This window comes from Pseudophryne corroboree, chromosome 2 (genome assembly GCF_028390025.1).
Source record: "Pseudophryne corroboree isolate aPseCor3 chromosome 2, aPseCor3.hap2, whole genome shotgun sequence".
NCBI lineage: Eukaryota > Metazoa > Chordata > Amphibia > Anura > Myobatrachidae > Pseudophryne > Pseudophryne corroboree.
In genome coordinates, this window is record NC_086445.1 from 400,001,017 (window position 1) to 400,016,921 (window position 15,905).

The window sequence follows — 15,905 nt, forward strand, 5'->3', positions numbered from 1 at the left end:
ATCACCGCATTATCCTGACACTAAAGATGCTGACATCGGAGGGGGTAAGTATTTACCCCGTCCCCTACCCTAACCCTTGAAGGGTGGTGGCTAGGGCTACCCCCTTCTGCCCCCCCCTCCCCCCCCCCCCCCACACACACACCAAGTGCCTAACACCCTAATCCTCCTACCTGGGCCATAACTTTAAGCCTGAACCCCAATATTCACCTAAGCCAGTCTCCTGAGTGGTGTCGGGATTCCGACATTGGTCACATGACCGCCGACATCCCAACAGCTGGGTTGCTGAATGCATCCTCTAAGTCTGTACACAAAATAGGTTAAACATTCACAAAGATTAACTTGATTCCAGCTATTTCCAGCAGCACTATTGTATCCTCCCCTTGGTTTCCTTGGTTGAGGAGAAGGTCACAGCAAGTTGTGTGATAAATGGATACCATTAATCTACCTGTCTGCGCTCTTAGCTAGCTGGGCATTTGCTCTGATTGCTTTGTTGGATTATAAGGATTTATATCGTGCACTGTTTATTACAAAATAAGTACGATGTAAAGTTACAAGATCAGTGTTAAATTGGTTAAGTTTCGTAGTTTTGGAGTTAGGATTCACAAATTTAAACCATAAACACTTATTTTTATTTCCCTGCAGTTATTGTAACATTTGTTAAAATGAGACAATAAAAAAAAAAAATTTGGGAAAAGGAAGAAAAAATTTTTTTGTTTTACATACATGCATATATATCTATCTATCTATATCTATATATATATATATATATATATATACATACATACATACATACATACATACACACACACACACACACACTGCAAAAATGGGTTATATCTCAGGCATATCTTTGTCCTGTACAGTTTCTGATCAGTTGTAACTGGTAGACTATAAATGTGCCAATGATTTCCATTTTTCATCTGATCAGGTACATATACGCAAATCAGCTTCTGAGTCTGCTGTTACTATTTCTACTTGTTATGCTGTGTATTATGTATATCTCCTCTTAGATCATCTTGGAAGCATGAAACTGCAGGTGCATACTCTAAGCACTAAGAATACTGATAGGTAATGTTTTTGATAAACTCTACAATTAATGTGGAGTTTAGGTGAGGTTTTTCAGCACGACTGGCCAAAAAAACACATCAAAGTGAACCCCATCAGATTGGTCCCTAACATCCCTAATATTGACACATTATATCAATTTATCCAGGGCTTACCAATAATAGTGTCCATTCTAGTATGTGGACCACCAATATAAAAACACCTTAGGGCAGATGGGAGAGGTGCTAATACCAAGCAAAGTCTCAGCCTTCAAGTGCACATTATACACACAAATATAGAGTAAAAAGTTTGAGTTTAGTTTATTGTCATTAAATATTCAACATATGAACAATCAATGAAATTTCAATATAAGCAAGTACAAATACCACAAAAATATAAATACCATAGAAGAACAATACCATGGAATACCATAAAAGAGCCATAAGAACACAAGTGGACAGGTACGACAGTCCTATCTACATTTAAAACCACTGAGCATAGTAAGTGCCTTAGGAAAGAAGCTATCCTTCAGCTGGCTGGTCTTACACAGTAACGATCTATAACGTGAGTTTGGGGGAAGCAAAATAAACACCCCATAATTAGTATGAGTCGCTTCACCCAGTATACTTTTAGCCTTCGTAAGGAGCCTCTTTTCATAAATAGACTGGATGCTGGGCAGTTGTAAGCCGATTATCCTACCAGCAGTTTTTACAATTCTTTCAAGCGACTTACGCTCTGCCATGGTACAGTTTCCAAACCATACTGAAATACCATAGGTGAGAACATGCTCGATAATACATGCGTAAAAATGAACTAAAATTATCTCATTTATTCCTGCTGTTCACAATTTCCTAAGGAAATATAGGTGCTGTTGGGCTATCCTTATGACAATGTCAGTGTGAGAATTCCATGACAAATCATTGGATATAGTCATGCCCAAAAATCTAAAAGATGTTACTATCTCCACATCCTGTTTATCTAAGACTTGGGGACTGTAGATATACCTATTTGTTATCATAAAATCCATGATCATCTCCTTAATCTTTTTAACGTTAAGGATCAGGTGATTTTCTTGGCTCCACTCCTGTAACCTACGCACCTCAGATAATAAATTCAGAGTCGTTATTACCTACGAAGACCTACAAAGACCTATGATGGCAATGTCATCTGCAAATTTAATTATATGCACCAAATCTGATTTCGAGACACAATCATAAGTGAACAGGGAATAAAAGGCCGGGGGAGGGGTGGAATTGCACACCCTAAATGTAAACATGAAACTTGTGGTACCATGCAGTAAAACATAAATGCAGGTGCACACTCTAAGCACCAAGAATATTGATGATCACAATAATTTTGATAATCTCTGCTGTTGACATGAAGTGTAAGTGAGGTTCTTTGAACGTTTGGCCTGTTGATGGGCAAAATCACTGAAACCATATTAGCTTTTAGCTATCACAACTGTCCATTTTTGTAGCCATGTTTTTTTTTTTTACTGTACTAGCCGTTTGACTAAATTGTACACTTTGCTTTCTTGTATATACAAAAAATAAATCAGGAAAGAGGCCTGTAATGTGGTGCTTAATAACATTACAATTTTTCAGCTGTTTTACATTTAATATGGTGTTTTTTAAAACGTACAAATTGGTGGTTTTGCAAAACTGCACCTCAGTAAATCTCCCCCAGGTGTCTGGTCTTTATGTCCCGTAACATCTGATATAATAATATTTTTTATTTCCAGGAACCTAGACCCCTGAACACTGGCAGATGTAAGTTTTATGCAAGTGGATCAGGGCTTGCTTATGACACACAACAAACAGAAGTAAGTTTACAAACACACAATGGTTCCATTGATACAATAAACTAGAGTGAAATTGTACTTTGTATCAGATTGTTTTAATAAAAATATATTAACATAGAAGTCATGATTGAAATAATACAATTTTATAGCAATAATCTGCAGAAATGCTTATTAGACAAATTAAACAATAAACACAAATAAATGAAATAAAATGAAAGCATGAAAAAGAAACATTAATAGTTCAAAGCAGAGCTGACCCTAAGCAATTTGATGCCCATGGCAAGATTTTTGTTGGTGCCCCCTAGCAGATAATCCTGTCTCTTCTCCCTCCTCCCAGCATGCTGTGTGCAGCCAGTAGAGACTAGCTAGAGAGACAGCCACAGCGGTGCGGCATGGACTTGAAGGATCATCACCCTTTATTTGAACTGATGAGGCCGCTGCCACGGGTCCCTCTCTGGTGCCTCTGGCCAGACCGCAACCAGGCATCCTACTTTGTTACGACCCATGGCGCAGCGGCGGATGGCGAATAATGAGTCAGTTTGACTCACTATACTGCTGCTGGCTGTGGGCCCCTTCACTGCAGTGGGCCCAGCAGTGGCGTGCGGTGAGGTCATTGGCTGGTGAGGCACTGCAGCCATAATGTCTGTTGAGTCCTGCCGATGACTCCTATTACCGCCGAGCCAATGCCCACTACTGCCGCTGCCCCATTTTGGGAGGGTACTGTGTATAGGGGGCCAGTGGACAGGGTGGGGAATGTGTGTCCCTGGGGCCAGGGGGAGGAGGTGGTAGGGTGGGTAGTGTACTGTATGTACCCGCTGGCCTGGGGGTGTACTGTATGTTCAAGAGGCCGGGGGGGGAGGGGGGGGGAGGGGGGGGGATTACGGGTATGTTCCAGAGGCAGGAGTGTTAGTTTGGGTGGGTACTGTACTGCGAGACATGGAGCACAAGCTCCATACACTCCGCCACTGCTGGGGGCATGGTGGGAGGAATAGTGGGAAGCAGGATAGGAGCAGTAGAAGTGCAGAGCAGGGACGGGAGTAGTCATGGTGAAGAGCAGGGAGCAGGCTGAGAGTAGTAGTGGTGAGGAGCAGTGGTGGGGAGCAGGGGGCAGGATGGAAGTAGTGGTGGATAGTGGGAGACTGGATGGGAGTAAGAGTAGTGCAGAGTAGGAGGGCAGGCAGGGAGTAATAGAAGGGGGGCAGGATGGGAGTAGTGGTGGGAAGATGTGGGCAGGATGAGAGTGGAAGGGACTCGGCGTTAATAACTTAGAATAAGCTGAGCAAGGATCTTACCTCCTCTTTAGCTCCTGGGTCCCGGCCACCGGTGCTCCCTCCATACTGACAGCAGGCTCACACAGGACCGGCGGACACTCGGACATCTGGAGTGGAAGTGATGGATCCCTCTTCTCCGGCACCTCACACCTCTTTCCTGTGTGATCCAGGGGAGCTTGGACACGGGGGTGGATGCGGCCTGCAATCGGGTTGGGGGGGGGAGTGGCGCCGAACCTCTGCTCCAGCTGTACATGATCAGCACTGGGATGGGGGCATGACCTCCGTTGCAGCCCAGTTCTCCCTGCATATGATGCACCTTTAGAAGGGGTAATGCCGCTGCAGTATATTCCAACAGGGAATGGTGGTGGGGAGGAGTGGGGGGGGGGGGTTGGTATTTTTCCAACACGACCTGTGTATTTTGAAAATGTGTCAGGTGGTAATACGTACACCTGTGCACCAGCAATGGGATTTGTCAAGGAACCTTAACAAATCCCCTTGCTGGTGCATAGCTGTATGTATTACCATCTGACACATTTTCAAAATACACAGGTCATGTTGGAATCTGCTGCAACCCCCCCCCTCAAAATACACAGGTCATGTTGGAATCTGCTCAAAATACACAGGTCATGTTGGAATCTGCTCAAAATACACAGGTCATGTTGGAATCTGCTGCAACCCCCCCCCCCCCCCCCCCCCGCCTCCCGCCGCCGCCGCCGCCGCCGCCGCCGCCGCCGCCATTCTCCTGCTAAAGCTGCAATGCTGCATCATTTGCAGGGAGAGTAGGGCTGCAACGGAGGTCATAGTACCCCCTACACCAGTGCTGACTGCTGTCTCCGTTGCAGCCCTAATCCGTACTCTCCCTGGCGCTGTGTATAGTTTGAGTGGCGGGTGACTTACGCTTGCGGCAGCCGGCCCGGGTAGCGGGTTAGCTGTCAGGCAGGGACCGGCTGCCGTTTCGTCACAAGCCGATCCGCCCCCTGCCTGCAAGAGCCGATCCGCCCACTGCCCAATAAGAGCTGTTTCAGTGACAGGGGGCGTGCTTTCACATGACTGAAAGCAACGCCCCTGTCACAGCGGCACTTGTTTAAGTGCCGCTTGCATTACTATTTTTAACGGGCTTTTACTGCCCGATGGTCGACCCCGCCCCCTGCTTCCGGCCCGGTCTCATTGATATCGGGGGGCACCTGGAGCGGTGCCTCCAAAACACAAATGTAAGCTTTTTTTTTTATGAATAAAAATTATTAAAATAATATAAAGCTAAAGCATATACTTATGACACATAATATGTGTCATAAGTAACTTCTTTGTGTTATTTTAATAATTAATGACAGGGGAGGCACTGCCTCCCCTGACTGCACGTCCCTGGGGCCCAGGTGCAATGTACCTACTGCACCGCTGCTGTTTCACCTCTGACCGAGTTCTCCTCTCCCAGCACAGAATCCATTACCCAGCAATACAGATCACAGCAGAAGCAGCCGGCAACACCAATCGCTCCTCATCAACAGCAATCCTCATCCAGAACCCCTCTGCCCTCTCCCAGCACATACCTCTCACCCAGCAGCACGGATCACAGCAATACCCATCACCATTCATCTGGCCAGCATACAGCACCAGCACCCCTCACAGCAGTCAGCCCAGCACCGCTCGGTAAATGCAGAGCTGACTTTAATCAAAACATTTTTATAAACCGTACTTTTTAAATTTGCCAGCCTGTGGCACTTGTGCATCGGTCCGCCCCTGCAATTGTTTTGCAGCTCTGGATGAATCCTGACTTGTTGTGCTGCTTTGTGGGGGTTGCTGGCAGGCTGCAGAGAGTCAGTGCAGGCTCAGCCTGCTGGACTCTGCAAAGGCCCATGGGAGGAGAAGCCCCACCCCTTCCTCTATTATCAGGTTCCCGTCTGTGAGCTCAAATTAGATATTGTTACTCTATTAGAGGGTCAGTTACATGGTGTCTAATGGCTGGCCAAGCCTCTGGGGGGGCTAGAGACACCGCCTGTATTAACTGGCCACACTCCTTAAGCATGGACATTCTGCATTCCCCTGGTGGGTCCTTCATGCTCTAGTTCGACACTGGTCATGATTTTATCTCTGATTGATATGTTAGTGCCGACTGTCATTACTAACAAGTTATTCAATTACTCAGCTGGCTGTTGTGATGATACTTACCTCTACAGTAGAAGTGTTTTTATTGTTATAAAGTTCAAACATTGCACTGCAAGTTCTGTTCCCCATTTGAACCATTATTTGTATACAGCATTGGCATGTTAATACCATCATTTGCTGCATGTACTCACTGTGGGTCATATGCAAATTAATCTGACTGCATGTTTGTAGTGAACCATGTGACAACTTTTAATAGTTTATTTATTATGTTTGGTTTTTTGCTTGATTTTGTTTAATCAGTGTTTTCTGTGGATTATTGCAATTACATTTTATTCCTATCTCATTTGCAACTGCCCTGTTAATATATATATATATATATATATATATATATATATATATATATTATTATTAGTAGTAGTAGTAGTAGTAGTAGTAATAATTCATTTTGTGGATTTTTCAATAAGATTACTATATAGTACTGCACCACTGTTGTGTTGTTCATAGAAATATTAGCAATATTAGCAAGGTGTCTTAAATTCTTGTTTAAAACTTGTTCTTTGTATCAGCCTGAAAGTACTGTCTTTGCATTGGTGTAGCCCACCTCATTCTCGTACACCATTAGTGTGTAGGCCATGCACACAGCAACATAATGACTGTGTAATTCCTGGTTTGTCATCAGAGGTATCAAAACTATTAGGAAATGGATTTTCCATTAAGGCCCAAATGAATAGCGCAGCATAAGTGACAGGACTTTCCTGTGGGCAAAAATGTATCCTAAGGGGGATAAGTTTTATGTCTGTCATAAAACGTTGTAGAAGAGTTCCTGACCAGTTGGTCTGGAACTGTTTATCCATCCCTGTTAGCATAATTATATAACTGCAGTTATGCAAAAGTAACAAAATATGTATATACCAATTTGTAAACTTTATGGAATAGCTGTAGCCAGTGGCGGAACTAGTGAGTGGTGGGCACAGGTGCAAAAATATGCTCCCCCCGCCTTCCCCCTTCAAGTAAAGAAAAAGGAGACAGTAACAAGTTGCCATCAGTTTGTGCCCCTCCACAGCAGCATTTACCCATATGCCTCCTTGTGTTACCCAAATGCCCCCATCTCCCTTACATCCAGTGGCAGACTGGGACAGGGGGCAGAGTGCCAGATGCCCCTCTGCCCAGCAGAATGTAACCGTTTGGGGCCGCAAGCGTGGTGCGCACGTGCAAAAGTTGTGGCTGGGAGTCAGACAGAGTGCTCCATTCCAGGCTGCTCTGATGAGATACACACAACACAGACATAGGGGGCAGAGCTTTGAGGGGGCGGAGCAACTCGGGTCCCAGACACAGCATGTTGGTCTGCGTTTTTAGAGAGTGCTGTCCTCTGATTATAGACAGCCCTATTTAGCCAGTGCTGTACATTCTTCTACCCAGGCTACTATCATACTCCCTCTCTTATCGCAGAATCCAGTGTCCTACATACATACATACATACATACATACATACATACAGGGGCGGATTGGGAACAAAAAGCGGCCCTGGAAAAATTTGTACTAGTGGCCCCACATGGGCAGCACCAGAGCTGTAAGGTCTAGCCATGGGCCATGGCAGCAGCACCCTCCCCCCAAGACTTTCCAGATAGTGGGCATGTCCAGCATCAAGGGGGAAGTTAAAAAGAAATAAAATTAAATATTCTGAGCACATTATATGAGACACCTTCAGAATTTAGGAAACTATATCATTCTTTAGAAAGATATATTTTCTTGCTTATTACACCAACCGTATCCCAATCACTATTCACTCAATCTTATATGTCAGCCAAACAGGCAGACAGAGCATACACTAGATCATCTGCAATCACAGGCTAAGTGGCAAAGTCATTTTCATATATGCAAATTATTTTGCATCTTATTCATTATGTCTATAAAAAGGACCACATGTCCTCAAACAAAACAGGCCCCACGGGTGCGTCGGCCCACCGGGAATCTTCCCTGCAAACCCTATGGCCAATCCGCCTCTGCATACATACATACATACATACATACATACATACATACATACATGCAGCAGACACTTTTCGGGTTTTGTGTTTTGGTTTTGGATCTGGATCTCTGTTCGTGTTTTGGATCTGGATTGGTTTTGCCAAAACCACCCTTTCGAGTTTTGGTTTTGGATCTGGATTTTTTTGAAAAACAAAACATAAAAACAGCTAAAATCACAAAATTAGTTTTTTTATTTTTTGCTCCTACGGTATTAGTAACCTCAATAACATTACTTTCACTCATTTCCAGTCTATTCCGAACACCGCACACCTCACTATATTGTTTTTAGGCCATAAGGTTGCACCGAGGTGGCTGGATGACTAAGCTAAGCAATACAAGTGAGCGGCACAAACATGTGGCCCATCTAGGAGTGGCACTGCAGAAAGGATGGCAGATTTAAAAACTAGGCCCCAAAGAGCACATCATGCAAAGAAAAAAAGAGTTGCAATATGGAAATGTCCTCGGGCCCTGTATTTTTACAGCATACAGGACCGGGCCACAGAGTTCCTTTATTTTTACAGCACCCGACAAGGCTACAGCGTTCCTTTATTTTTACAGCACCCGACAGGGCCACAGCATTCCTTTATATTTACAGCACCCGACAGGACCACAGCGTTCCTTTATTTTTACAGCACTCTATTTTTACAGCACACAGGACAATGCCCCCCCCCCCCCCATTTTTTTACAGCACACAGGACAGGGCCACAGCATTCTTTTATTTTGACAGCACCTGACAGGGCTAGTGTTCCTTTATTTTTACAGCACCCGACAGGGCCACAGCATTCCTTTATTTTTACAGCACTCCTGTATTTTTACAGCATACAGGACAGGGCCACAGCGTTCCTTTATTTTTACAGGACCTGATAGGGCCACAGTATTCCTTTATTTTTACAGCACCCCTGTATTTTTACAGCATACAGGACAGGGCCATAGCAGTCCTTTATTTTTACAGCACCCGACAGGGCCACAGCGTTCCATTATTTTTACAGCACCACTGTATTTTTACAGCATACAGGACAGGGCCACAGCGTTCCTTTATTTTTACAGCACCCGACAGGGCCACAGCATTCCTTTATTTTTACAGCACCCATGTATTTTTACAGCATATAGGACAGGGCCATAGCAGTCCTTTATTTTTACAGCATCCGACAGGGCCACAGCGTTCCTTTATTTTTCCAGCACCCCTGTATTTTTCCAGCATACAGGACAGGGCCACAGCGTTCCTTTATTTTTACAGCACCTGACAGGGCCATAGTGTTCCTTTATTTTACAGCAGCCCTGTATTTTTACAGCATACAGGATAGGGCCACAGCGTTCCATTATTTTTACCACACCCGACAAGGCCACAGTGTGCCTTTTATTTTTACAGCACCCCTGTTTTTTTTACAGCATACAGGACAGGGCCAAAGTGTTCCTTTATTTTTACAGCACCCCTGTATTTTTACAACATACTTGACAGCGCCACAGCGTTCCTTTATTTTTATAGTATCCGGCAGGGCCATAGCGTTCCTTTATTTTTACAGCACCCCTGTATTTTTACAGCATACAGGGCAGGGCCACAGTGTTCCTTTATTTTTACAGTACCCGAGAGGGCCACAGTGTTCCTTTATTTTTACAGCACCCCTGTATTTTTACAGCATACAGGACAGGGCCACAGCATTCCTTTATTTGTACAGCACCTGACAGGGCCACAGCGTTCCTTTATTTTTATAGCACCCCTGTATTTTTACAGCATACAGGACAGGGCCACAGCATTCCTTTATTTTTACAGCACCCGACAGGGCCAGAGCGTTCCTTTATTTTTACAGCACCCCAGTATTTTTACAGCATACAGGACAGGGCCACAGCATTCCTTTATTTTTTACAGCACCTGACAGGGCCACAGTGTTCCTTTATTTTTACATCACCCCTGTATTTTTACAGCATACAGGACAGGGCGACAGCATGACTTTATTTGTACAGCACCTGACAGGGCCACAGAGTTCCTTTATTTTTATAGCACCCCTGTACTTTTACAGCATACAGGACAGGGCCACAGTGTTCCTTTATTTTTACAGCATACGGGACAGGGCCACAGCGTTCCTTTATTTTTACAGCACCCGACAGGGCCAGAGCGTTCCTTTATTTTTACAGCACCCCAGTATTTTTACAGCATACAGGACAGGGCCACAGCATTCCTTTATTTTTTACAGCACCTGACAGGGCCACAGTGTTCCTTTATTTTTACATCACCCCTGTATTTTTACAGCATACAGGACAGGGCGACAGCATGACTTTATTTGTACAGCACCTGACAGGGCCACAGAGTTCCTTTATTTTTATAGCACCCCTGTACTTTTACAGCATACAGGACAGGGCCACAGCGTTCCTTTATTTTTATAGCACCCGACAGGGCCACAGCATTCCTTAATTTTTAAAGCAGCCCTGTATTTTTACAGCATAAAGGACAGGGCCACAGCGTTCCTTTATTTTTACAGCACCCCTATATTGTTACAGCATACAGGACAGGGGCACAGCGTTCCATTATTTTTACAGCACCCGACAAGGCCACAATGTTCCTTTATTTTTACAGCACCCCTTTATTTTTATAGCATACAGGACAGGGCCACGGGATCAGTACTAAATGCCACCGGCCGGAATCCCGGCAGTCGAAATACTGACGCCGGAATCCCGACCACACAATACCGACAGGGGTGGCGAGTGGAACGCAGCCCCTTGCGGGCTCGCTTCGCTCGCCACCCTGCGGGCACGGTGCCTCACTACGCTCTGCACACTATTATGTTCTCCCTCTATGGGTGTCGTGGACACCCATGGAGGGAGAATATGTCGGGATTGTGGCGGTCGGTTTTTCGACCGCCGGGATTCCGGCTGGCGGCATCTTGACCGCATTCCAGGGCCACATCATTTCTTTATTTTTAAAGCACCCCTTCATTTTTACAGCATACAGGACAGGGCCATAGCGTTCCTTTATTTTTACAGCATCTGACAGGGCCACAGCATTCCTTTATTTTTCCAGCACCTCTGTATTTTTCCAGCATACAGGACAGGGCCACAGCATTCCTATATTTTTACAGCACCCAGCAGGGCCACAGCGTTCCTTTATTTTTACAGCACCCCTGTATTTTTCCAGCATACAGGACAGGGCCACAGCATTCCTTTATTTTTACAGCACTCCTGTATTTTTACAGCGTACAGGACAGGGCCACAGTGTTACTTTATTTTTAAAGCACCCAGCAGGGCCACAGCGTTCCTTTATTTTTACAGCACCCCTGTATTTTTATAGCATACAGGACAGGGCCACAGCGTTCCTTTATTATTACAGCACCCCTGTATTGTTACAGCATATAGGACAGGGGCACTGCGTTCCATTATTTTTACAGCACCCGACAAGGCCACAATGTTCCTTTATTTTTACAGCACCCCTGTATTTTTACAGCATACAGGACAGGGCCACAGCATTCCTTTATTTGTACAGCACCTGACAGGGCCACAGCCTTCCTTTATTTTTACAGCACCCCTGTATTGTTACAGCATACAGGACAGGGGCACAGCGTTCCATTATTTTTACAGCACCCAACAGGGCCACAGTGTTCCTTTATTTTTACAGCATACGGGACAGGGCCACAGTGTTCCTTTTATTTTTACAGCACTCGACAGGGCCAGAGCGTTCCTTTATTTTTACAGCACCCCAGTATTTTTACAGCATACAGGACAGGGCCACAGCATTCCTTTACTTTTTACAGTACCCAACAGGGCCACAGTGTTCCTTTATTTTTACAGCACCCCTGTATTTTTACAGCATACAGGACAGGGCCACAGCATTCCTTTATTTGTACAGCACCTGACAGGGCCACAGCGTTCCTTTATTTTTACAGCACCCCTGTATTTTTACAGCATACAGGACAAGGTCACAGCGTTCCTTTATTTTTACAGCACCCAACAGAGCCACAGTGTTCCTTTATTTTTACAGCATACAGGACAGGGCCACAGCGTTCCTTTATTTTTTACAGCACCTGACAGGGCCACAGTGTTCCTTTATTTTTACATCACCCCTGTATTTTTACAGCATACAGGACAGGGCGACAGCATGACTTTATTTGTACAGCACCTGACAGGGCCACAGAGTTCCTTTATTTTTATAGCACCCCTGTACTTTTACAGCATACAGGACAGGGCCACAGCGTTCCTTTATTTTTATAGCACCCGACAGGGCCACAGCATTCCTTACTTTTTAAAGCAGCCCTGTATTTTTACAGCATAAAGGACAGGGCCACAGCGTTCCTTTATTTTTACAGCACCCCTATATTGTTACAGCATACAGGACAGGGGCACAGCGTTCCATTATTTTTACAGCACCCGACAAGGCCACAATGTTCCTTTATTTTTACAGCACCCCTTTGCTTTTATAGCATACAGGACAGGGCCACGGGATCAGTACTAAATGCCACCGGCCGGAATCCCGGCAGTCGAAATACTGACGCCGGAATCCCGACCACACAATACCGACAGGGGTGGCGAGTGGAACGCAGCCCCTTGCGGGCTCGCTTCGCTCGCCACCCTGCGGGCACGGTGCCTCACTACGCTCGGCACACTATTATGTTCTCCCTCTATGGGTGTCGTGGACACCCATGGAGGGAGAATATGTCGGGATTGTGGCGGTCGGTTTTTCGACCTCCGGGATTCCGGCTGGCGGCATCTTGACCGCATTCCAGGGCCACAGCATTTCTTTATTTTTAAAGCACCCCTTCATTTTTACAGCATACAGGACAGGGCCATAGCGTTCCTTTATTTTTACAGCATCTGACAGGGCCACAGCATTCCTTTATTTTTCCAGCACCTCTGTATTTTTCCAGCATACAGGACAGGGCCACAGCGTTCCTATATTTTTACAGCACCCAGCAGGGCCACAGCGTTCCTTTATTTTTACAGCACCCCTGTATTTTTCCAGCATACAGGACAGGGCCACAGCGTTCCTTTATTTTTACAGCACTCCTGTATTTTTACAGCGTACAGGACAGGGCCACAGTGTTCCTTTTATTTTTACAGCACTCGACAGGGCCAGAGCGTTCCTTTATTTTTACAGCACCCCAGTATTTTTACAGCATACAGGACAGGGCCACAGCATTCCTTTATTTTTTACAGTACCCAACAGGGCCACAGTGTTCCTTTATTTTTACAGCACCCCTGTATTTTTACAGCATACAGGACAGGGCCACAGCATTCCTTTATTTGTACAGCACCTGACAGGGCCACAGCGTTCCTTTATTTTTACAGCACCCCTGTATTTTTACAGCATACAGGACAAGGTCACAGCGTTCCTTTATTTTTACAGCACCCAACAGAGCCACAGTGTTCCTTTATTTTTACAGCATACAGGACAGGGCCACAGCGTTCCTATATTTTTACAGCACCCAGCAGGGCCACAGCGTTCCTTTATTTTTACAGCACCCCTGTATTTTTCCAGCATACAGGACAGGGCCACAGTGTTCCTTTTATTTTTACAGCACTCGACAGGGCCAGAGCGTTCCTTTATTTTTACAGCACCCCAGTATTTTTACAGCATACAGGACAGGGCCACAGCATTCCTTTATTTTTTACAGTACCCAACAGGGCCACAGTGTTCCTTTATTTTTACAGCACCCCTGTATTTTTACAGCATACAGGACAGGGCCACAGCATTCCTTTATTTGTACAGCACCTGACAGGGCCACAGCGTTCCTTTATTTTTACAGCACCCCTGTATTTTTACAGCATACAGGACAAGGTCACAGCGTTCCTTTATTTTTACAGCACCCAACAGAGCCACAGTGTTCCTTTATTTTTACAGCATACAGGACAGGGCCACAGCATTCCTTTATTTTTTACAGCACCTGACAGGGCCACAGTGTTCCTTTATTTTTACATCACCCCTGTATTTTTACAGCATACAGGACAGGGCGACAGCATGACTTTATTTGTACAGCACCTGACAGGGCCACAGAGTTCCTTTATTTTTATAGCACCCCTGTACTTTTACAGCATACAGGACAGGGCCACAGCGTTCCTTTATTTTTATAGCACCCGACAGGGCCACAGCATTTCTTAATTTTTAAAGCAGCCCTGTATTTTTACAGCATAAAGGACAGGGCCACAGCGTTCCTTTATTTTTACAGCACCCCTATATTGTTACAGCATACAGGACAGGGGCACAGCATTCCATTATTTTTACAGCACCCGACAAGGCCACAATGTTCCTTTATTTTTACAGCACCCCTTTGTTTTTATAGCATACAGGACAGGGCCACGGGATCAGTACTAAATGCCACCGGCCGGAATCCCGGCAGTCGAAATACTGACGCCGGAATCCCGACCACACAATACCGACAGGGGTGGCGAGTGGAACGCAGCCCCTTGCGGGCTCGCTTCGCTCGCCACCCTGCGGGCACGGTGCCTCACTACGCTCGGCACACTATTATGTTCTCCCTCTATGGGTGTCGTGGACACCCATGGAGGGAGAATATGTCGGGATTGTGGCGGTCGGTTTTTCGACCTCCGGGATTCCGGCTGGCGGCATCTTGACCGCATTCCAGGGCCACAGCATTTCTTTATTTTTAAAGCACCCCTTCATTTTTACAGCATACAGGACAGGGCCATAGCGTTCCTTTATTTTTACAGCATCTTACAGGGCCACAGCATTCCTTTATTTTTCCAGCACCTCTGTATTTTTCCAGCATACAGGACAGGGCCACAGCGTTCCTATATTTTTACAGCACCCAGCAGGGCCACAGCGTTCCTTTATTTTTACAGCACCCCTGTATTTTTCCAGCATACAGGACAGGGCCACAGCGTTCCTTTATTTTTACAGCACTCCTGTATTTTTACAGCGTACAGGACAGGGCCACAGTGTTACTTTATTTTTAAAGCACCCAGCAGGGCCACAGCGTTCCTTTATTTTTACAGCACCCCTGTATTTTTATAGCATACAGGACAGGGCCACAGCGTTCCTTTATTATTACAGCACCCCTGTATTGTTACAGCATATAGGACAGGGGCACTGCGTTCCATTATTTTTACAGCACCCGACAAGGCCACAATGTTCCTTTATTTTTACAGCACCCCTGTGTTTTTATAGCATACAGGACAGGGCCACAGCGTTCCTTTATTTTTACAGCATCCGACAGGGCCACTGCATTCCTTTATTTTTACAGCACCTCTGTAATTTTCCAGCGTACAGGACAGGGCCACAGCGTTCCTTTATTTTTACAGCACTCCTGTATTTTTACAGCGTACAAGACAGGGTCACAGCATTCCTTTATTTTTAAAGCACCCGGCAGGGCCACGGCATTCCTTTAATTTAACAGCAACTGACAGGGCCACAGCATTCCTTTTTTTTTTACAGCACCCAACAGGGCCACAGCATTCCTTTATTTTGCAGCACCCCTATATTTTTACAGCACACAGGACAGTGCCCCTTTATTTTTACAGCACACAGGACAGTGCCCCTTTATTTTTACAGCACATAGGACAGCACCCTTAACAATATAGGACAGCACCACTGTACAGCAGAGGACAGCAGCACTCCTAACAGCACGTGACAGCACCCCAGGACAGCATCCCTTTACAGCACAGAACAACAACACCCCTGTACGGCACCCCTAACAGCACAGGACACCCCTGTA

General features: G+C 45.5%; 1 protein-coding gene across 1 annotated transcript in view; it reads left to right on the forward strand.

Moving 5' to 3' along the window:
* TMEM255B (transmembrane protein 255B) overlaps window positions 1-15,905 on the forward strand; it is a 206,589-nt gene that overhangs the window by 166,711 nt on the left and 23,973 nt on the right. The window contains exon 5 of the mRNA XM_063950766.1: window positions 2,786-2,866. Within this exon, the coding sequence (XP_063806836.1) occupies window positions 2,786-2,866 (81 nt within the window). The remainder of the gene's footprint in view (window positions 1-2,785; window positions 2,867-15,905) is intronic.